The sequence below is a fragment of the Triturus cristatus genome, chromosome 2_2 (genome assembly GCF_964204655.1).
Source record: "Triturus cristatus chromosome 2_2, aTriCri1.1, whole genome shotgun sequence".
NCBI lineage: Eukaryota > Metazoa > Chordata > Amphibia > Caudata > Salamandridae > Triturus > Triturus cristatus.
In genome coordinates this window covers 309366844-309391303 of record NC_140582.1, presented here as the reverse complement: position 1 = coordinate 309391303, position 24460 = coordinate 309366844, and the positions used below count along the sequence as shown (strand labels likewise).

At 46.2% G+C, this 24460-nt stretch overlaps 1 protein-coding gene across 1 annotated transcript in view; it reads right to left on the bottom strand.

The window, feature by feature from the left end:
* MUSK (muscle associated receptor tyrosine kinase) overlaps positions 1-24460 on the bottom strand; it is a 743472-nt gene that overhangs the window by 10403 nt on the left and 708609 nt on the right. Inside the window, exon 16 of the mRNA XM_085641353.1 lies at positions 8398-8546. Coding sequence (XP_085497479.1) covers positions 8398-8546 — 149 coding nt within the window. The remainder of the gene's footprint in view (positions 1-8397; positions 8547-24460) is intronic.

Sequence of the window (24460 nt, the reverse complement as noted above, 5' to 3'; positions counted from 1 at the left end):
AGCTACGCAGAGGCTGGGTGGCTTGCGCAGCCCTGTGGCCAGATAATCATGGCTTCCACAGCATTTTCTGAAAGTAATGAATCAATATCACCACTTAGGTGAAGCTTCTTGAAAACTTGTAGGCAACTACATAGATCATTTCCAACTCCTAGACCAATACCAATTCAGCTTCCATCAAGGGCACAGCACAGAATCAGCACTCACTCACATAGTGGATGGTGTATTAAAAGAATGAATTGTGTCTTCTTATCCTCCTTGACTTATCGTCTGCGTTTGATACTGTCACACTTGACAGTCTACTAAATCTACTTGAACGGAGGATGGGTTTACCAAGGTCCGTCCTACTCTGGTTTACCTCATTCCTCTATAACAGAACCCAATGAGTGAAGGTTAACCAATCCTTGTCCAAGCCCACTGCGGGCACCCTTGGGGTACCACAGGTGACCGCCCTCTCACCCACGATTGTCAACTTATTCATGGAACCTTTAGTAGACTTCTTGACATCCTCGAACATTCACTATCACATGTATGCAGATAACACCCAATTGTATTTAAAAATCTCCTAACCAGAAGACATCATGTCCCTCAACACTATTCTACAAAACACCCAGAACTGGCTTACTTGCAACCATCTCAAAATCAATGCTACCAAAACTGAATTCCTCCTCATCACCCCACCTTACCACAATCTCAAGATCGACCTTTGGATGAAGCATCTAATGGCCCTCAACTGCTCTCTTCACATTATAGACTCTGTGAGATCTCTGGAAAGTACCCTAGACAAATAGCTGAACATGCAGGATCACATCAACACTGCCACCAAAGGAGCGAATTACCAGCTGAGCATTTTAAGGAAACTAAAACCCTTCCTAACCCCAGTCCGACTTAGAATCTGCTGTCTAAATTCTTGTCTTGCCCAGGCTGGATTATGGAAGTGCTACACTCTGTGGCTTGCCTAGATACAAGGTTGCCAATATAAGGGCTTCTCTCAATTCTGTGGCCAGACTCGTCACCAGAACAAAAAGGAACAAGCACATCTCTATCCCTGAACTGGCTCCCTTATGAGGCAAGAATACAACTAAAGATTGCGTGCATGACTCATAAAGCCTCACATTTCAATACCTCTAGGTATTTGGCACAAAAGCTAGAATTATTGGGCAAATGCAGATCATTGCGAAGTACCAGCTCTCTCCTGCTGAAACCTCAGATTTTGCCCCCCAAAAAAAACGTGTAACAGATCCTTCTTGGGTATCGCCCCGAAAAGTTGGATCTCTCTGCCTCCGGAAGTCTGACTGATTCCGTCTACCGCCTCCTTCAAAAAAGAAGTGAAAACACGTGTGATGAACACATATTTGCCCTAAGATCACTCCTTTTGTCTCTTGATCTTATCTGTGATTATTTTCATCTGTTGATCATGACTACTATATTGCTGACCTTTGGAAGTCTAGTTTCTCATCTTATTAATCTTTGCTGTTTGCACCTCTCTCGTATATGTGATTGTTGCTTTTGTCTCTTACTTATATTTTACTCCCCACCCTTGTAAAATGCTCTGATACCCTCACGGGTCATGTTCGCGCTATATAAAACTTTATAAATAAAATAAAAAATAAACAGGCACTACATGATTTTGTGCAAGAGGGGTGCGACAATTAGCCACAGATACCACAACATATTCAGAAGGTGATAGGGTGACAGGCAATACATGATTATGTGCAAAAAAGAAACCCAATCAGCAAGGAATGTGGCAGGATATTCTTCGGAGTCGGATAAACATTTTTCAAGTCAATATGTATCTGACAGACCACTCTGGAAGGGATTTGAGCTCATTGAACTAGAATAACCAGAGAGAAGTTCCACTTTCTTTAACAATCTCACCCTCTCCAAAGCACGGCTTTTCTTTGGCAAAGATAAATCTACACTTGGCCGTTTTAATTTGAAAGAAATGCTGGAACCATTAGCCGGTGAAAATCGAACATCCAAAGATATCAAACCTTCCACCTACTCAGATGAAATTTAATTTAGTTTAATGGTATCCCAGGAGTCAATCATAATCGAATGACTTTTAACTGCTAAAATATCAGAGGAGATAATGGAGCAACAATTTCTAACATGCCTAATCCAATGAAGGACTTTATTTTTCAATGATTCATCACTTTCCATAGATTTAGGCGGAAGGTTGGGTACTTTAGTCATACAGACTACATGGGCCACTGGAAATCCAGGACCTGTTCCTCGTGATCAACGCAGAGGATTAACAGATAAAATGCTAGGTCTACTGCCATTATTGATATTCATATTAAACCAATTGTGCAGCTGGGGCTCCGAAGATCGTCATTGGTTGCAACTGGAACCTGCTCATACCTTTTTTTGTTTGATGGCCGAGGTTCACTGTGACTGTAACGTTACTTACCAAGAGACCTATTGGGGCCTTCTGTAACTCCAATTGTGAACAAGTCACGTCTTAGCGCTGCCTTAAATCCTGGATTAACCCCATAGCGTCTTTCAGTGTGGTGATATACTCTAACTTGTCAGCATCTTGAGTGAGAGTTTTAGTTGCACATGAAGGAAACAATGGCCCCTCTTCTTCCAGAATAGCATACCGATCAGTGCATAAAAGATCTTAGGCAACACCACTGGAAGATATGGGTTTTGCAGTAGTGACAATCCCAGAATCTGTACCTGGTATAATTCCATTCACCTCCTCCTGGCACATGTTTGAGTTCAACATGTCCGTACTTATTGTGTTTCTTGTAGTAATTTTAGGTGAAAATAAATCAGGAACTTTCCAGATTGACTTTCCAGGCCCGGACCCCGCTTTCTTACCTTTGAGAAAGGTCTCTACTTCCTCTATCAGGTCATCAATTTCATTCACCACACAATTAGAGGCGGTGCCAACATGCTGCTTAGAAATGTTTGATACTTTTGATTTGGTGGCCTTCCCACGTTGACTATTTTGTGCTTTTTATTTGCCCTTGATCCCAAAGGGGTATATTTGCTTTTAATCAATTGGACGATACAGAAGACACAAGCCCTATCGAGAAACAATAACACTTCTGGACACCCCCAAAAGTAAAAATGGCAAGATCTTTTACCTGGCGTCAAGAGGGGGGGCTCAGCCTAGCTTCCTCTGGGCTCTGATGGGCACAGCAGAACAAGCGTGTGTTAAAATAGGGCAGCTGAAGTTGATTAGGTCAGGTGATGCAGGAGGGGATGCTGGGAAATAAAGTCCCACAGCGGCCGTGGAGTTGCGGCTCTCTCCCCTGCCACTGCATTGTTATGCGGGCTGTGATTTGTGCTAGGAGATCCCGGGGCGCTCAGCAGGTGCGAGTCCCAGCAGCAAGGTTAGTCCTCTCCTTTCGAACCCCAAGGGCAGCAGGAGCAGGTAAAGTAGGGCAGCTGAAGTTGATTAGGTTAAGTGGTGCAGGACAGGATGCAGGGAAATGAAGTCCAACAGCGGCCATGGAGCGTTGGCTCTGCCCCTTGCACTGGTATGCTGGCAGTGATTGGTGCTAGGAGATCCTGGGGTGCTCACCAGGTGCGAGTCCCTGCAGCAAGGTTAGTCCTCACCTTTTGGCCCCCAAGAGCAGCAGAACCAGCGTGTGTTAATGCAGGGCAGCTGAAGTTGATTTGGTCAGGTGGTGCAGGACGGAATGCTGGGAAATGAAGTCCGACAGCGGCAGTGAAGCGGCGGCTCTGCCCTCTGCACTATTATGCTGGCAGTGATTTGTGCTAGGAGATCCTGGGGCGCACAACAGGCGCGAACCCCAGCAGCAAGGTTAGTCCTCTCCTTTTGGCCCCCTACGGCCACTCGTCACTTGTCGAACCGGAGCTAGAGAAACCATAGAGGCTTGACATTATCAAAAAAGAATCAGGCCCCACTCTATTGGGGTCTCTCATGGTCATAGCAAAAAAAATCACGACAACCGGGCAAAATTAGGCTGAACATCAATATACACCTGACCAACAGGGAAATTAAGAGAGAGAAACATATCACTCCAGTTATGGATGATATATAAAGCCGGCTTAAATGAAGCCAGATAGTTTTCAAAATTAGATCTGAATCCAGGGCATCATCAGCTACAACTGGACAAGGATAGTCAATATATAACTACATTTTCAATACACCTTGGCCTGGGAAGAAACAAGCACCTAAAGCTTTGAATCTCGTCAGCTGCCAAATTGTTCCAGAACACCATTCGTGGGACACTTTCCGGCCTTTAAAGCGTCATGAACAGAAGCAAAGACATTCTCATCTACTCCACAACCATCGAGGAACATCACCTCCGACTGCAGGTGATGCTACAACACCTGAGTGAGTATGGGCTAACACTCCATTGAGAAAAATACTCTTATTTTTAAACCAAGAATGAATTATTCGGCTACATCTTCACCAAATAAGGCCTTCAAGTGCATCCCCGCAAGGCACAACCAATCTAACAAACCTCAGCACCCAGGAATCCCACCGAGGTATGCAGCTTCCTTGGGATGGTCACATACTGTGACTGGCTACTCCCAAACCTAGCGACGCTGGAGGAACTGCTCCGTGCCCTCATGAAAGATGAGGCGCAGTGGGCATGTGGTCCCAAAGAAGCCGGTAGGCTTGAGGGTCTCAAGAAGGTGCTGCTCAACGGAGCCACCCTGGCATATTTCAACCCTGCAAAAACAAAAGAGCTAATCATAGATGCAAGTCCTGCATGCCTTGGTGCAGTGCTGACCCAAAAAAGAGAACCAGGTCAATGGGCTGCAATCTCATTCGCTAGCCGAGCCCTCACAGCCACGGAGACCCACTATAGCCACATTGAGAGGGAGAGCATAGCGATAAAATGGGGCGTTGGACATTTCCACCTATATCTATGCAGGCATCTGTTTAGAGTAATGGCCGACTATCAGCCATTAGTGTCTCAGTTTAAAGGAACAGCACCACACCCTTATTCTCGGATTGAGCGATGGGCAGTGCAACTCCAACAACACCAGTTTACCATCATGTATAGGCCAGTAGCAATAAACCCGGTGGACTTTTTATCACGTCGCCCCACAGCCCCTGATGAAGAACTCACTGCTGAGGATCCCCAAACTGTAAAATATATCAAGCTTGTGCGCAACGGTGTGTGTACAAAGGTACTGTCTATCACAGAAGTCAGCCAAGCAACCACAAAAGATGAAGTAATCGAAAAGGTAATCTTCACCCTTCGGGTAGGGAGTAGGGACATAGAAGATGTAACTGCAGGATGCCAATCAATGGATAAGCCCTGACAAGGATAGGCTGACACTGCTGTGGAGGGTAAGGCGTGAACTGAGTGTCAAACAAGACAGACTGCTGCTGCAGGGTGATTGCATCATTATGTCAACCTTACTGCCCAAAGATAGATAGAGATAGCCCATGAGGGACACTAAGGTGCATTGAAAAACAACGCTAATTTGAGGAAAATATATGATTCTCTGGGCCTGAGGAAGCCATAGACAACTTAATAAAATAGTGCATCACATGCCAATTGACAAGCAGACATGAAACTCACGCCCCGGTTGCCATCGAAGAACACTGACAGGCCATTGTCAATGGTCAGCTTCGATTTTTGCAATTTCCCTGATTGGTGCCTCACGATGCTGATGCTTGATAGTCAACTCTACTTTGGGATATTTCGAGTGACTGTGTCAACAGAGTTGCCAGGATTTGCTCCTTTGCTCTGTTTGGCCTCCCCGAAGAAATCAGAAGAGACCACGGTCCCCATTTAAAGGAGCCGACTTCCAAGAATTCTTGAGGCACCTCAGAATAAGACACAGGAATGGCCCCAAGCCAACAGGCATGTTGAGCATTTTATGCGCATGTTAAACATGACACTACTGGTTACGCTGGAAGATAGGTCAAGACACAGAAGCCAGCCTTCATAGATTCCTTATGGTGTATGGGAGCACCCCAGACTGCACGACACACTGTTACCCATGGTCACTGATGCTGAGAGGTCAGAGACTGACAATCCCCACCCACCCCTACAGAGAAACGACAACAGGGCAAGCTGGATAGGAGAATCCGCATCACAAAACTTACCCAGGGAGACTAGGTGCTACTCCGAGAACCGCGCCTAGGGTGGAAGTTCAGAAAACTCTATGAGAGAGGGCAATAGACTGTCACTGCTGTTAAAGGGACATTGGTAACTGCATGCATGGTGAGGAGACCGGTACACAAAATGTGTGGTGCCATCGCCGGAAGAACCATGGGTGGAAAAGCACAATGCAGTCATGGGCCCACCAGAAGGAGACAATGTTGCAGGGCTGTGTGGGGCTTTAATGTCAAACAATGCTGAACCACAGATCAGCAACCAGGGTGAGACTCAGACCGATAGACTAGCATAACACCCGAAGCCACAGATGCGATCTCTGGCCCAACCCGTGGCCACAGCCAGAAGCACAAAGAGTTTGTTTACAGTACTCAAGTGAGTCTGCAAAGATGCTGAAAGAGGACTAACAGAGTTAATGTCGTGAGTCACCTGGCCCGCACCACTGACCCTGACCCTGTGATGGTGCACCCAACCCCACAGCTAGGTGCTGCTTCGGGTAGTTAATAAAAGGTCATGAAACCACTCAAGGCTCAACCCAGACCAGACACCAGTGTATAACCTGCATTATTCCCATGCAGTGCTCTGAGCCCACTACAGCGCTAAGGTAATGGGGACCAGCAGCCCACCACAGCATGCACCCGATCATAGACTCCTGGTCAGTGTAAACTCAGATAAACAGCGAATGCCTGCCTGCTATCTGTCTTACTCATGCAAGTCCTTAATTACATTTGGACCCATTGCCACAGGTAGAGATAATGGAAAGAGTGTGAATATACATAGAAAAGGGGGAAAAACACTTATTAAAGGCAAAAGAGACATAAAAAACAGTAATTGTGATCGGTGGAATCCCTCTGTATGATTTATAGGGAGTTGGGGAGGAGGTGGAACCTAAGTTAGGGACTGGCAATAATATATTTATTTTTTACATTTATATTTGGGCAAAGGTGGGTAGATTATGTCTGTGTAACAAGGCAAAATTCGCGATACAAGAAAGCCAGGACTCATAAAGATTACTGATAAGTAATCTGGACATTCTCGTGTAAATTGTGATCCTGCTGTTGTTTTTACTTCATAAAGAGCAATTCACCTAGCCATTAAAGGATATAAAAAAATGTAAGAACATTTTGGGGCAGATTTACAATCCCCTTGTGTCACTTTTGTGACGCAGCGGCGGTGTAAAAGTTGCGGCTCATTTACAACGTGATGCATCTAGGGAGATGCGTCACGTTGTAAAGCCCTGCGTCACATTATACCTGCGCCAGGTATAATGTATGCAGGGTAGGCGTTCTCATGCAAAGAGCCAGGTAGAACTGGCGCAGTGAAATTTACAAGATTTCACTGCGTCACTCTACACCTTCACTGCGTCAAAATCCCTACGCCTACTCAGAGCAGGCGTAAAGATTGATGCAGGGCATTTTACATGGGACCTACCTATGTTTTCTGGCGCATTGCTGGAGTTGCATCACTTTTATGATAAACTCCAATAATGTGTCACTTTTCCTCCAACAGTTGCGTCAGAATTTCTGACGCATCTGTAATTCCTTGCGCCATGGTGCACTGTATTGTAAATACAGCGCATCCATGGTGTCGCAAGGACATTTGAAGGTGACGCAAGGAAACGGACGCATCTATGCAGATGCGTCAGTTCCTGGTAAATCTGCCCCTTTATGTTTAGTTACATAAAGTGTAGGGGCCTGATTTACAGAGCCAGTTGCGCTTAAGTCAGACTTACATGCTCAAATGGCTCAATGTACAAATGCAAGGTATTCACAAGATGGGACCTTGCATATGTAAATACGTTTAATAATGCACATAATTCACAAAAAGATGATATAAAAGTGTGATTGAGCAAATTACATTCGACACGTGGGGAGTGAGGATTCCAGGTTGGGGTTCCCTTGAAAAGTTTGACAACACCCACAAACTGAGTTTAGGGGAATTCTCGATTTTTTTCTAACCCATTACTACTGTGGAAATGGTCAATTGATTTGCTCCTGTAATGCAGCATAACATCCCTTTGTATGGTGAGAAGGGAATGTAATACCCGCAACATTATTGGGGCTGTAGAGAAAAGGAATTCTTTCCGGGGTCAAAATCTTTACCTTATTGGAAAACTAAATGTGGAAATTAAATATCGTTGCACAAATCCACTGGCACTTTCCCATGCACAATTGCCCACTTTGTACAACTGATCATGCAGAAATCCCCCGACATTTGCAAATTTACTATACATTTTCAGGAGCAGCAAGGCAAACTGAAACTGTCACAGATTTTGAGGCATAATAAGGAAAACCTTTAGAAGTGACCCAACTGCGCAATCGGTGTAACTATACACACATACCTAGGAGCTTCACAATGTTGGGGTGGTCAAACTCTGCCATTAAAGCTGCCTCCCTTTGGAAGTCGGCCTGCATGTCTGGTGACGCCTCTTCTTTGAGCATTTTCACAGCCACCATGGTGGATGGTTCATAGGGATGCAGACCAGGAGCCCTGTAAGAATACGGGAAATAAATGGAGAAAGATGCCTTATTAACCTTGATTTTTCAGCTTTGCCAAACTAAGCAGGGTGACGTTCAACTGGTTAGGTCTCGCTGAGCCCAGCGCATGCGCTGGCTCGAAGAGACATTTTATATGCGGGAATTTCAAAGTGCTGCTGGCTGGCCTAACGCTTGCGTTCACGCGATCGTGCACGCGCGCAGCCGCCCGGCCAGCAGCACTTTGCAAATTCGTGCGTCATCGCGATCGCATGCCTATGTGGCTTTCTCGCGTTCGGCCGCCAGGTTTGTTTACTTTTGCTGAACCGTGCTCATCCCCTCCCCCCTCCCTTACCCCCTCCCTTCTCCTACTTCCTCGTTAGTCTCATGCCTCACTATGCTGTAGCAGGCCGTGGGCGCGGCCCCAGCTGCCAGCTTTGTTTACTTTTGCAGAGCCGTGCTCAATCGCGGCACCCGCGCTTTACTTTAACATGGTTAAATGTAAAGCACCGGTGCCGCGATTGCTGCAATAGTAAAGAAATAGAAAAAAACATCTATTTCTTTACTTCGGCTACAATCGCGGCACCCGCGCTTTACTTTAACTATGTTAAAAGTAAAGCGTGTGTGCCGCAATTGTAGTAAAAGTAAAGAAATTGATTTTTTTCCTATTTCATTACTTTTGTGCAATCGCGGCACCGGCGCTTTACATTTAACCATGTTTAAGGTAAAGTGCGGGTGCCGCGACATTTCATCCACCATTTTCTTTAAGTTTTCTTTTTTCTTCTCCCTCAAACGAAGCCTCCTCACCAGCCACACTGCGCCCCTGCACGCACCCTGCCAATGCTTGTTCCATTTGTGCTTAGTTGCTTCGGGGGTTGGGGCCTGTAGTGTTACTGGTGTCACTTAATGCATGCTGGCAGTCCCCTACTGTGCTCTGCCGCAGGGCGGGTGAGGTCGTGAAACCCACCGAACCTTGCGGGTCGCGAATACTGCACCAGTTTCGGTAGACCGGATCAGCCCACTGCACTGCATAACCAAAGCTCCAGGGCTGGCGAGCACTTTAGCCATTTTCTCTCAAATAAACATTTTACAGGTGGGTGGCTACTGCGGTCTAGGGACATAGGATGTTATTGTATTTCTTATTAAAGAATATCGTGCTACTGTCAACCAGATTGTAAAGCTTCCTATTGGTTTAATTCACGTACAAAATTAACACAATCTGTGCGCTAATGTTTCATGTGTAGGAAATGATCCGCAACAGGGCCAGATCATGTATTTAAGATTTTCAGGAGACCATCACGAGTTGGCTGTAAACGCATTAGGTCGGTATCTATGCAGTGTGTCTCCTACATGAACAACCACATTTCCTTAAAACACTAACATTGTGTGTCAGGATGTGAACTACAAAAATATCATAGGTGCAATATGAAGTGCCAGATATGGTGAAGCGAAGTAAAGATTTACTATTCCTGTCTCCAAACCCATGGACCTTGTAGATATGTGTTGGTATGGTACCTATAATTGAAGTTACGTGTCACAAGGATACTCTGGTTATGATGTTTTTGTAGCATATATTTAGGAGGTGTTTTCCCCACAGTACACCATACAAAGTTAGGCACTATACCCAAATTCCCTACAAGTTGCGACTATAGCACTAGAAACTGTACTTCATCCTATTCTAGGCACTGTAATTTAAATGACAAACATTAGCTATTTTATAGTGGTTACAACCACAGAAGGGTGGAAGGCTGAGGATGATGTCAAGAACCTAACATTTGGCAGAGGCGAGCACTCAGCTCACTGAGCTATCCTTTGGCCTAGCAGTCTGACATACCACATCTATTATTTTCATACCCATTCCCAGTTACACCGGCATGTTCCTTAAACATTAAAAATCTGTGTACATTCTCATGCACGGGAAAGAATAGTAATATGAAAATCTAGAAACGTAACCATTTAAAATCGTGTAAACAAAACTATAAATGCATTATTTAAAAAGTGCACAGCAGTAGAGTGCTGCTCCGCCGAAGAGTGCCTTTACTATACAAGAGGAAGTCACAACCAATTAAAATCTAGGCGCAGAGCTCGTGGCACATGATCTGGTCTTTCTGCTGGATCAAAATTGGAGCGGAGGCCGACCTTTTCTTTTCCTCCACAGGCCAGATCATCTTCATCAAAAACAGATCACGGCATCTCCATTAGAAGCGGCGCCAACAGCTGCCACTGAATTATACAGCACCCAACACGGCGCAAATCGCAGCTACTGGCTCGATAGAGTGCTCTGTGTAGAGCCAAGAGTAACTACTACCTTAAAACAGTTCCCAGCGCAGCGCCAGGAGCAGCCAGTGCCTTGCATCAGTCTCCAGTATAATGCAAGGACAAACCACTGTGTTGAAATAGCACACAATTTGGCGCCAGTAGCAGCCCCAGGCTCGACACAGTAGCCCCCCCAATATAGCACAGAGAGCAACCACTACTTTACAACCGCATCAAATACATGGGTATGTGCAGCCTTCGTATCAAAAAGAAGCATTGGCATAGCCAATAGGTCTCTCCTTTGGGACCTTATGAGTATTTAGCCATGCAGCACATAATCATGGGCGTACAACATATAATGTTATTTTACGTGCCGCTGGTGTACAGCCACACCCAGCCAAGGATAGGATTCCGTGCTATTTAATGAAATATAATAAAGTCTCTTTAAAAATCTTTAACAAAGATGCTTTGACACGAATAGGCACATTGTAGCACTCAGAGAAGTACTTATTAAAGTGTTTGTTTTGTACAACTGGAAGTGCTTTCATACGCGATAATGAAGACAAGCATAGGCATAGCCAATAGGTCTCGCCTTTGGGACCTTATAAGTGTTTAGCCATGCAACACTTGATGTTGTTGCACCAAGGATATTGTGCTACACAACTAAATACTTATAAGGTCCCAAATGCAAGACCTATAGCCTATGGTCTGGTGAATCAGGTGCAGATCTGAATAAGGGGTGCTAGGTTTATCCCATTTGCTACATGCTTAGGCCAGGATAGCAAGAATGAGACCTGTTGGTGAACATGGTACTAAGCATAATACAGAATCGCCATTTGATCATTTTTCTATTGCAGTATTTGTCAGTTTCGTCAATTTGTCTAGGGGTGTGCACAATTTCCTAATTTGTGCAATTACACAAGAGTTCAGAAAAATTATGCCTTATCATGCAAAATGAAAACCTGGCATTTGGCACTATTTTATCGTGAAATGCATCATGGCATGCATAAAGCATTGGCATAGCCAATAGGTCTCGCTTTTGGGACCTTGTGAGTATTTAGTTATGCACCACAATATCCTTGGTGCAGCTACATCAACTGTTGCATGGCTAAGCACTTATAAGGTGCCAAAGGCGAGACCTATTGGCTATGCCAATGCTTGTTTTTTTTTGCTGCGGTCGGAGACAGACCTGACAACCAAAGTAGGGACAGGTTGAATTTGTACAGGCGTCAGAGAGGGCTCAGTGTATTATTAAGGATTCGGTGGCCCCAATATTCTAGCTAATCTACAGAAATACCACATATCGTTCGTCCTCTATGATGAATCTGCACAACATTTTCGAGAAAAAAATATATATTCACCCAAGTATGATTTTAGAAAATGTTGTGAAGACAATAGCGTAACGAAACGTGTGCCCCTCCCCTCCAGACTCAGCCAGGAGCGCTCAGGCCAGGGTACCTGGCTGAAGGGGTCCCTTGGAGCTCGGGGCCCCCACCGCGCTGCGGGGGCCTGTTACGCCACTGTCTGAGAATTTGCAAAAACACAGCTCAAAAAATGATTGAATATACTTTTAAAAACGATGGCACCAGAAAAACGTATGCTAAAGAGAATACTGTATTATTATTATTTTTTACCTAACAGAAAGCCCATTCCAAGATTGTTGGCTATGTGTGCGCATGCATCTAGATAGATTTGTTCATATACAAATGATAAAAAGCATTGGCAAAGCCAATAGGTCAGCTTTTAAGAGATGAGGCACATTGGGTTAGCAAATGCTTTATCTTTTATGAAATTCCAGTAATTGTGATTGTAATAGGAGCTCATATCATCCCCCAAAAAGCTGAACTTACAAAAAAGTCTGTAGCTTCACACCCTCTTACCCTTTCCATATGTCACTGGCCCATCATTTCAGTGTATATATAACTGTTTTTTACTACATTTTGATGCAGGTGATATCACTGGCCACCGAGTCCTGCCAATTACTACTGTGCAGTCCTAGTTGTTTTGCCAACACCTTGCACAATGCGACCAGCTCCTATTAGTAATGGAAGCCTTTCAGAGGAGCTCAGTGAGTATGCTGGTGATGGAGCATGGTTTTTCGTAAAAAGATCTGCTTAATGAAATCCGCATGTCAGAGAGACTAAAATAATAACAATTGGGTGATAAAATTACTAACTTACACCTAAATGGTGTATAACGTGAGAAATGTGCAAAAGCACGATGACTGTCCTGCTTTTGTTTTGTCTTTTTTCGATCCTGCTATGAGGGACAGGGCTTGACCCCGGACCACTGTTTTAAAGGCTTCCCATAATATTTGCGGGGAGTCAACGGTGTGTTCATTCTCCAAGAAATAATTGTCGATGGCTGTACTCAGGTCTTTGCATGTTTTAGGGTTTTTGAAATACCAGGGGTTGATAGGGGCAACTCGTCCCACCCGCGTGTGATCCAGAACTATGTGGACCCATATGGGGGAGTGGTCAGAGATACCTCTGGCTAAGTGTCGGATCTCATGGATATCAGTAACCTGCGGAGCTGAAACAATTATATAGTCTAGGCGGGAAAGGCTATTGTGTGCCCCGGAGTGAAAAGTGTGCTGGATCTTATCGGGATTATATGTTCTCCATCCGTCCACCAATCCCATTGCTTCCAAGAAGCTGGAGAAGGAGTGCGCAGTGTGAGGGATCGTGCAGGGGGATGTCTATCCAATGAACCCGTTATTATTGAGTTAAAATCACCGCCAAGTACTAGGTGCCCATCCGGTAAGGCTAGCAGCACAGCGCTGAGGTCTGTAAATGTTGCAGCCTGTAGCCCTGGAGGTGCATATATCGACATGAAGGTAATGGTTCGGCACTCCCAGGTGCCCGTGACCCCGACACATCTAACAGGGTCATCCACATGAGTGGACGCGAGTGTTAGGGGAAATGACTTTTTTTTGCATGATACCCACTCCTCTGGAGTTGGACGCAAAACCTGCGTGCGCAACCATTGAGTAGCCTTGCATGTGTTACCTATAGGGTGAGTTTCCTGAAGCAATACAATATCTGGTGATAGCCTCTTGATATGTTGCAATACTACACATCTTTTAATCTTGTCCCCCAACACGTTAACATTCCAACTTAAGATTCTAACTTCTTTGTTCCGTTGCACTCCCATTGACAAATACGTGGCGCGTAGCAGCTTTTCGTGCAAATAGGGACTGTACCATCGAGACAACGCAAAAAATAATAAACAAGAAAAAACAACAACCCCTCCCAACAACCCCCCACCCTGCTCCCCTGCACTCTGGGCTCAGAACTGCCCATGAATCTCAAATGCAGAGTGCCTGTCGCCCAACGAGTTACTAAAGGAAGAAAGTGGGGGAGGCCTTAGCACCCCGATGACCCCCTACCCTACCATTACAAATTACATGTGTATGTTATAGTAGTTAAGCAAAATCTAGACTAGCAACTACTTTAGTATACTTGCTTACAGTTCTAAATTTTAAATAATCTGGAGACCTTGAGTGATGCTCAACTTTTGGAAAAGAAGAAACCGGCGGCTGAAAGTAATCAAAAGTCTGTCCGACGCAAACAGATTGCCTGCCTCAATGATGGTTGGAGCTCCTTTCCGGTGAGGTCCTCAAGCTGTCCAGCCAGTCAGACGCAACCTCCGGCAGGTCGAAGAAGCGAGTTTTCCCATCAGCCTCGACTCGCAGATGCGCAGGGAAGAGCATCGCAAATTTAAGGCCTTTTTCACGCAGCCTCCGTTTGACAATTAGGAAGGAGCGTCGACGCATCTGTACTGCTTGGGTGAAGTCGGGAAAAAAGGCGATTTCCGAATTGTCCATTTTGATCGGAGGAGCAACCCTGGCCGCTTGCAGGATTGTGTCTCTGTAGTTTAGCAGTCGGGCCAGTATCAGACGAGGGGGGGCTCCCGGTTTAGGGCGTCCCCCAGGCACTCGGTGAGCTCTCTCAATTACAAACAGCTTGGATAAGCCCTTTGGTTGCAATTTCGTCACAATCAGGTTTTCAATAAACAGGTCGGTGGCGGGACCCTCCGAGTTCTCCGGTACACAGAGAACGCGGATGTTATTGCGTCTCGAGCGCCCTTCATAATCGTCCAGCTTATCCTCTGCAAACTTACGGAATGCTTGTAGTTGCCTGATGTTGGTCTGTAGTTGTGAGGTATCTTCCACAAGACTGGTGGCGGTGAGTTCCAGCTGCTTGACTTTCTCCCTGTATTTCATGAGGTCTGCTCTAATCAGCGTCACTTCAGAGGATAGTGTGTCTATGGATATGCGCACTCCAGTGATAGCTGCCGTCAGGTCTTTCATTGTGGGCTCTGCAGGGTCATGTTACACCCCACCCTGTTGTTTGTCACCAATTCCCTTCCGCTCTGGCAGGTCCGCCTTTGGACAGGCGCAGCAGTCAAGCCTACTTTGCTGGGCTGCTTTTGTTCCCTTCGCTTTGGCCGTCATCGGGACTTGGTCCGCACTGCAGGCCAATTGCGCGCCGCTTAGAGGTTCCGTCGGGTTCAGAGCTATCGCGGCAGGGCTCAAACACAGGGCAACAAGTAAAGGCCAATAGATAGGGTGGGGGGCGCTTGAAGGGTAGGTCGCCAGGCAGCAGCTGGTACACTGGGAGCGCAGTGACTCAAGGAGTGTGTCTATTCCGTACTCACAGCTATGGGCCCCTCTTGCAGCTTGTCACGGTGTGGGCAGAAGACCATTCAGCTGAGGGCCAGTGTGCAGAGGCTGGGCAGCCGGAGAGAGTGCAGACTGGTATTGTCCCAGGGTTCGGGGCCACGCACAGCTACAGCGAACCTCACACCAGAGGCTGACGGTCTCACCAGGATGTTGTAGGGGGCGACTGCTGCCCGCTGCGGCGAGCGCAATTTCACCAGTCATTAGCTTGCGCAGTTAGGGGGCCCCAAGCGAAGAATGCAGCAGCTCCAGTTGTCGGCGTCCGTGGTGGTGAGGAATTGTAGAGCAAGGTACCGCTTTAATTCCAGAGGGCAGAGACGATTCCCCGCTCGCGGCCGGCCGAGACTTGCCGTTCCGATTGCCAGGGCCCGGCTCCGTCACAGCCGGGTTCGGTAAGCAGTCTTTTGGGGGTCGCAAGGCTGCGAGCAGATTTGTGGCGCCTTCGCGCCCAGATGTCCGATGATCGTTGGCAAGCTCAGCTGCGATGGCTCGCGGCCCTCCGGGGATGGGGGAGGGGGGCCAGCCGGCAGACACAGTGTCCGCGACGTCGGGCGCACCTACGTGAGGTCCCGGCTTTCCCATGGATAGAAGGCCTCAAACTTCAGCCGGGATATCTCTAGCTCACAACAGCTGTCAGGAACCAAAGTTGCAGCAAATAGCACTGCTGCACCTCCGGTGTGCAGATCTGGCACCGGAGATCCAGATAAGTATGGCTGATTGACTGGGCAGGGAAGGAGGCCTAGGAAGAACCCTAACAGGCGGCCATGCTGTTTCGCCGCGTAGCCACGCCCCATGACTATCCTGCTTAGTAAAATGAAGTAAAACACAATGAGGACTAAATGGAATAAATATAGTTTATATGCATTTTCTAATATGTGTTATTCTGTCTCCTTTGCTGCAGAAAAATTAAAACAACTGGGAAAAACATAATTCTTCGTGAAAGTATAGTGTAGGATTTGTAGAAATAATTATTTCTTTGCTAAAAATAATTTTGGCCTTAGAATATTAGGAGATGTGTTCACGTACTCCTGTCCTTGTGATTTTGTAAAACAATGCTGTCTTTAGCTTTAGGCCTTCATGTGTTACAAGTTGTTTCCTGGAGTGTAGATATTAGCCTAAACCTGTCTTTTTCCTGTCTGAATGAGAGTAGACGGATGTTGAAAGTTACTGTTTCATTGCTATAAAATACAATTGTAGCTAGGTTACTTCCACTTCCTTTTTCGGAAGCTGGAGAATATTTTAGACAAAGGTTGTTTAGAAGAGTATGGTTAGGTCATAGTAAGAAGAACCGCCAGACCATCATGTTTAGCCAATGAAAATGTCTGTGGAGAGAGAAGGGTGATACAATGTTAACCAAGAGAAGGAAGCTACAGTGTATAAAGACCTTTGTGGGATGGTATTCTTCGGCTTGTTGTCAAGACTTCTGGGGACTTGTCATGCGTTTGTGGTGTGATCTGCATGCTGTGCTATTCTGGCTGGCAATCCTGCTGAACCATTGAACTTTCCTGAGATCTTTGCACATCATCGGCTGATGGTGTTGCATTTGCTATTCCTAACGGCCGTGGGAATAGTTTTCCTGCTAATGTTCGCTGAGCATTTGAATTTCCATTCTTACGTTAAGTGTTTTCACTGCTACTGTTTTCTTCTCTTGTTCTCTCTCCCCTATTCTCGATGAATCTGATATTGTGATTTGAATCTGTTTGCCTTATTGCGATAATCTGTATTCTTTGTGTACTGAGATGACATTCTATTTGGACTTTGTGATTGACCATTCATTATTCTAATAACAAAGAAAATATTCAAAAGAAAGGGTGTTTTTTCTTTATTCATGAGATAGATAAATATTTGCCTAGTGTTATGGAATATGTTGGTTAGTGTATTTCCTTCATTCTAGGTCTTCATGGGGAAATAGCATAAACGTGGTTCCAAATACACAGTCTCTTTTAACTCTACCAAACATCCGTCGGAGGACCTTTGTTACAGTTACTTGCGGAATAATGTCTTATGGGCCCGGCATTATGGATATGTTATTGTAGTTATTATGGAGTTTGGTGTGGTTAGTAAGTGATGAATATTATTACCCACACGCTTCCGCTACATTACTGGTTGCTTCCTCTCTTGGCCTGCTGCTGGGCTCGAGAGTAGGATCGCAGTGATTCATAATGCAAAAGAAGCCAATTGGGAGTGATATAATTTGACATGGCCTACAAAATTCTGTCTTCAGTCAAGAAATTCTATAAACAGGGAAGGAAGAAGGAGCTAAATTTAGATGAAGCACAAGAAGGACTGCTAATGTCCCCTGGGATGGGGAGAGGCGTTATAGTTTTTTGGTGCAAACAGCATTACGTAGGGGGGAGCACGTGGGGGTGATGTATCCCATGTACAGTGATCCGTTATGTCCACTGTGTTGAGTTATGTGTTTTTTGGGTATTGCTCAACCGACACATTTTTGTGACATAATCAGTAATTTCAGCATAAAAAACCCAAGGGGAGTGTGAAAAATGGAACACATTCTCACACACTGAGCCATGGCCTCTAAAGTACCCCAAACATTATTATTTTGGTGCAAGGAGTGTGGTGATACTAAGTGCTTCCTCTCTGTGTGCCAAGCCATCTGTACAAAGACTGAAACGGAGCATTAAATCTCACTTACAACACACAGGGATTCGTGTATCAAGAGCTGTCCCTGAACAGCCAGAACAAATGCATATTTCAGATGTCTCCTACGTTTCGCGGTGTTTTCTTCACTTGATCTACGAATGGATCTTGTTAGCTGCTGCTTTTTTAAGGAGATGAGATAGTAAAAACCTTATGGCAGTTTGCACTGGACTCAAGATGCACGTGTCACAGGTGTTCGCAAGCAGTCCCACATATGGATTTATTCTAACTGATCACGCAATGCAGTTATTCCATATGAACCCCTTTTCCCAACATATAATATTATCACTTTTACATTAGTGCATTCCATCTCATGGGGTAGAACACTAAAACCCCACATGTCTATTTATTAGGGACATAAGTATGTCTGGACATGGCTCCACTCCTGTGCTCACCTGGGCAGCCAAGCAGGCCTTTTGAGGCAGATTTACAAGACCATTGCGCTGCCAGTACTTCACTTTTTGTGACACACTGGCAGCGCATTACACTGCCCCATATTTACAAGGACAGGAAAAGCCACCCTTCGTGGGGTGGCTTTTCTTGTCCTTGTAAATAGGGCCCCTTTACACACAGCACTTTGCGTTAAAGGGGTGTTCTATTGGTGTTGCTGTGGGTGTTCCCACGCAACACCCATGGAATCATACACATTTCCAGATTCACGAGGATACGTAAACCTGGAAATACGTCAGCATGCTATGCCACCCTAAGGGTGGCGAAGCGAGGCACAACAAGGAGAAATTTTTCATTTCTCCTCGTTTTATCCTCTTTCAATGAGTGCTGAATTCTACAGCATGCATTGAAAGAGGAAAATGCCTGTAGAGATGGTTTTCATCCAAAACATTCTCCCCATAACGCAGGCATCCTTGCACCATGGTGCAAGGGTGTCTGTGCCGGCGCATGGCAGTAGTTTGTACGCCAGCGCAGGGGAGAGCACAAGAATGCGATATATCATTGTAAATATGTCACATTCCTGTGCTCTGAAAGTGCTGCAGCGTGGTGCAGCCAAAGGGCTTGCGGTGCCGCGCTGCAGCACTTTCTTGTAAATCTGCCCCTTTGTGTTTTAATTTTAAAGTTTTATTTTATCTAACTCAATTTCTCTGTGCCATGCTTCACAGCATGAAGCATAATAAATTAAAACAGATCCTGGTACATGGGTTGGAAAAAACAGATGCAAGAGGGTGGATAAGGTCTATTATCAAGATGGTCTGTTGTACAAAGTCATAAGTAGGAATTGATATTCTGAGGTGTCAGATTTAGGGATGTCCTTACGTTTCACCATGAGGTGGGAAAGTGCAGGCTGTGGTTGGGTAATGTAGGGCACAGGAAGGAACAGAATACCCCCGGCAGGTTATTTTTAAAAGGTTTTGTTTTTAGAGTAATTACAGTATAACTGTTTTCTATATTTGTGCTTTGGCAATGTTAAGCATTTGCCATGTAATATATTATTTTCAATTTACTAGTGAGGAAAGGGGGTGGGTCGCATCTAGAGGTTTGACACATTTAATGGCATTCGTCTAAACCTATCCACTATTTTTCATGCAAGTCAATCACTCAGTGATCCGTAATCATTGGCTTTGCATAAATGTTCAACAAAACAGAAGAGATAAAGGGATCCCAAAAGGAAGAAGCTTGGGGTAAGAGACAGACAATCCAGAAGAGTACCCATGGTGATTTTTCTTTACATATATATTTTGACAGCCACAGTTTGTTTGTAGAATTTGATAGTTAGGCCAAGAGCAGTTCAAAGTAATGAGAGGACAGGGCAGGAAAAGCAGCAATCATATCAACAGTACGATGCACCATCTAGCCAACCTGACTGTAGGCACAGATATATTATTTTGGATAGTCATGGCTATCCAGTTAGGCAACCAGGCAGGTCCCTAGTGCCTGAGGATCTGTTGTGTTAGGGGACCAAAAGAATAAAGCTCAAACAGGTAGAAGAATTGCTTTATTCCTCTTTCTTTCTCATCTCTAGATTCTCAGACTCAGCATGTCTTCCTTTAACCATCATTCCTTAACTCTATCCCTGGGTCCTCCTCTTTCACCCTTAGGCCTGCTCCCAAGGGATAACCATATGGTCACTGACTAGTGTTCCCTCCAGCAGGGTCCTAGCACCCTGCCCTGATCTCCTGCCTGTGACAATCAAACAGGATCTATGACAGTTTTGAATGCCACACAGTGCTGCTGTAGGAAACAGAGGACAGTAGGTGTTGCATTGAGAGGGGCTGGGGGTTGGACAGTTATTTAGGTAAATAGCAGGAATGCAATGCTCTTCCCTAACATCTTGACCATTAAGTCTTCAATAATTCAGAAGCCCCTGCAATGCCATCATAACTATCTGTACCCAACTAGATTGCTCATCTTTCTTTGTTTATAGAAAGAAAAAATGTATACATCGTCTCACAGAAACGTGACATTGACATTACATCAAGCAAACTAGGCACATATTTGTAACATTTAACATTTCGTTTACATATTAAAAAATGATTGTAGATAATAATATGGCACACACAGTTGCATAGAGAGGTGTTGATATCAGAATCAAATTGGTTACATGGAATACAGATAACATGTTGCAGAAGAGTTAGATAAGATCGTAAAGACATTCGGGAGTGTTCTGTGGAAGTAGGAAGAACTAATTCATATATCAGGTTTTCAATTCAAAAGAGGGGGAATTTCAAGTTTCTTTTGTAATATTTTACATAGGAGATAGCGCATAAATGTTAAGTAGTGGGGAGAACCAAGTAAAAACATTTGCCGTTTTATTTAGCACCAACTCGACTCGCAGGTAATACCAGTTACATTGCACAAGGACAAATTCATTTTTATTAGGCAGAGGTAGATTAGGGGCCATATTTATATAAAAATGGCATGCAATGCAGTAAGCCACCTTCCTGTACTGTGTGAAAGGGCAGGAATGTGCTATATTTACCATTATAAGGTGCCTTACTGTCCTTTCTGTGGTATCGTGGGCTCTGGGCCCACATGCTACCAGAATAAGTGACACAGACACCGTGGGTGTAGCTAGTTAATTGGCCATGAGCACATGCACCCCGGCCCTTTTATTAGCAGGGTCACGTCACTCGTAACGCCTGTGATGGATGGGTGTGGGGTGCATGTGTGTCCATATTTTAACAAGAGTCTACTGGGCACGAATGATGTGTCGATGGAGTCTGGGCTCCTTTGCAGCATGTCCGTCAGATCAATGTCCTCTCACACACTGCTTGATGAACTTGTGTGCTCTGGCGGTGATGCTGTTGGTGTCTGTCAACTAAACTATGTTGCATCAGGAATGTCGTGGGGTTCTACTGCAGAGTCTTTGCTTGAGGTGTCTGGGCACTACGATGACCAATCTGCCATGCTGGAATGGAGTTCATGATGTTCATGACATTATCCTCTGAGGTGACGGTGCCTCCCGGTACATTGTCAGTGGAGCCACTTGAAGACCATCTCTCGTGCGAGGATCCCTGGGTGCAGAAATGTTCTTGAGGACTTTGTGCGGGGCTGCCGTGATACTGTGTGGACTGTGCAGGGCTGCTTGTGGGCCACCTGGGGGCTGCTGCAGGAACACTGACCAGATCCAACGGAATTGTTTCGGCAGCTGCCTGGGTGTGTGACTTATTGGTTGGTGGGCTTTGCAACAGGACACAGGGGCACATGGACTGTTGGATAGCCCCTAGATACTTGGGGGCAGATTTACAAGCCCCCTGCTCCACCAGTGCTTCACTTTTTGTGACGTACTGGTGGCGTATTTCACTGCTCCATATTTACAAGGACAGGAAAAGCCACCCTGTGTGGCTTTTCCTGTCCTTGTAAATATGGCCCCTTTACACGCAGTAATTTGCGAGAAAGGGGCGTTTCATGGGTTTTGCTGTGGGTGTTCCCACGCAACACCCATGGAAACAGACACATTTCCAGATTTACGAGGAATCAAAAATCTGGATATACGTCAGTATGCTATGCCACCCTAGACGTGGCGTAGCGAGGCGCAACAAGGAGGAATGTTTTCATTTCTCCTGGTTGTTTCCTCTTTCAATGCGTGCTGCATTCTACAGCACGCATTGAAAGAGGAAAATGCCTGTAGTGATTGTTTTCTTGCAGGAAGGTGCCCCATCCTGCACGAAAACAATCTCCCCATGACGCAGGCAGCCTTGCACCATGGTGCAAGGGTGCCTGTGCCAGCGCATGGCAGCTGTTTGTGCACCAGCACAGGGGAGAACACAGGAATGCAGCATATTATTGTAAATATGTTGCATTTCTGTGCTCTGAAAGTGACTCAGTGCCAAATAACTTGAGTCACTTTCTCGTAAATCTGCCCCTCGGTCTCTCATTTTGATGGGGGTGCCTCGGTCTCTTGGTTCTTCTGTGGGTGTAAGGCTCCTCCCCGTTGATGATGTCACTCCTTGGTTGAATGGGGTGATGCACATGGCAGTGATGTTGTGGTTGCCATTTAACCTATGCTACAGGTGGTGACGATTTGCTGGGAGAGAGGATGTCTGGAGGGATTTTGCAGCCATGTATCTTTGTCTTGCTGAGGCTGTTCTTCACCAGTGGCATCTGCGGTCGGGAGCAGGGATGCCATCTGACTTAGACTGCCAATGTTTGGGGATAAACAGTCACACTGGGAAGCATTGGAAAGAGACTCGGTTCGCGCTAGCTGCGGCTTACATTTGGTTCTCCCATTGAGCTGTCTCCAGGGACGTTCGTCCCCCTTGGTGGAGGTCTGGTGTCTCTGTGTGCGCTCTTATCTTGTGGCGTTGTGAGTCCTCGATTTTATCCCCTCGGTCTCTCCAGCGCACCTGTGGTCGTCCGGTTCTTCATGGTGACAGGATTGTCACTCTTCTTTGCATGGACTTCATGCCAGTCCGATCCCTTCCTCTGGGTCTTCGGGGTGCTCCTCTACCGGGATGGCGGGTCGCCTTCACTCGGGGCCATCGTGCTTGCGACTCGAGCCTGTGCCATTGTGGTACCTGCTCCTGCATCTGTTTAGGCATGCTTGGCTGGGTCGGTCTGTGACGTGCTCCTTGCTTGCGGTGCGATTTGGTATCCGGCCACGTGTCGCATGTCGTTGAAGCACATGTAGCGGCAGCTTGCCATGTGGTTTGTGACTCTCCTCTTGCCTGGCATGGGCCACTGGTGACTCCGCCTTGAGGCAGTGTGATGGATGACAATTCTGTGTTGTCTTTGGCCCACTGCAGGGCTCAGCTGGAGCAGTGGAGATGTGGAGCTTCTCCTTGCTGCCTTCAGCATTGCTTCTTCTCTGTGGAGAGGTCTCTCTCTCCTGGGCGCCTGCCCGTGATGTCAGGTTTGTTGGTGCGGCCTTCTGCGCACCTCTGACCTTGTGTGCTCTGTCGTCTTTATGGGCACTATCTTGTGTTTTGCTTGTACATCGTCTAGCTCACAGTCGTGTCCATTCACCTTGGGGTGTGTGTTGCAATTTCCTTGCTTGTGGTGGCGTCAATAGCCACTGGGGGAAGCATGTGCAGCACTCGTTCCCCTGTGCCCTTCGTGGGTTTGCTGCCTTCAGCTTTGCTGCTTGGGTTCAGCTTGGCTCTTGGGAGCATCCATGGCTGCGGCAGCTTTGGGGTTTTTGTAGCTCTTTGCTATGTGGGGCGTTTGGAGTCTCTACCCTTCAAACACTTGGCAGCACCCTTGGCTACTCTCTGCTGTGGTGCTGGTAGCTGTGCTCAGTCTCTTCAGCTTTTTTTACCTGTGGCCGGGCTAAGGTCTCCTTCCTAGATTTGGGTACATGCCCTCCTTTAAATGTCATGCCTCCCAGTCTGTGGCGGGATTCATGCAGTGTTGAATGTAGTGGCAACTTCAGGAACCCACTGTGCTTCCTCCCTCCATTATGCTTTGTGGCTGCAGACACTTGCTGTGAACATGCTTTCACTCCCTGTTCCTCTTGCGAGCTGATGAGAGGCAGTTGCAGCAGCAGCAGCACCAGCAGCAAAGTCTCTTCTGGCTGTGGCTCCGATGGCCACCAGAGGGTGCTCTGTGCACTTGCACCTGTCTCGGCCTTTCACTTTCTCTTTAGGGTGGCGGCCGTGCTGTATGGATGCTCCGGTAGACAACAGCAGAGGTCATGGGCTCTGTGTGGATAGTCACAGTGGGGGGAGGCGCTATCCCGTTTCCTGTGTGTGGTACTATGGCTCTTCCTCCTGTAGGCAACAGCGAGGCATGGCTTTTGAGACTTTCACTGCTGGGTGCAGATTACTGGGCAATTGCTAGCTGGCACTACAGCCACCTGTATTTTGAGGCCAAGGCAGTCTCACTAACGCTGCTGGCCGTGCTGCTGATTCAGGTTCTGTGTATCTGGGTTAGCAGCCTGGGGT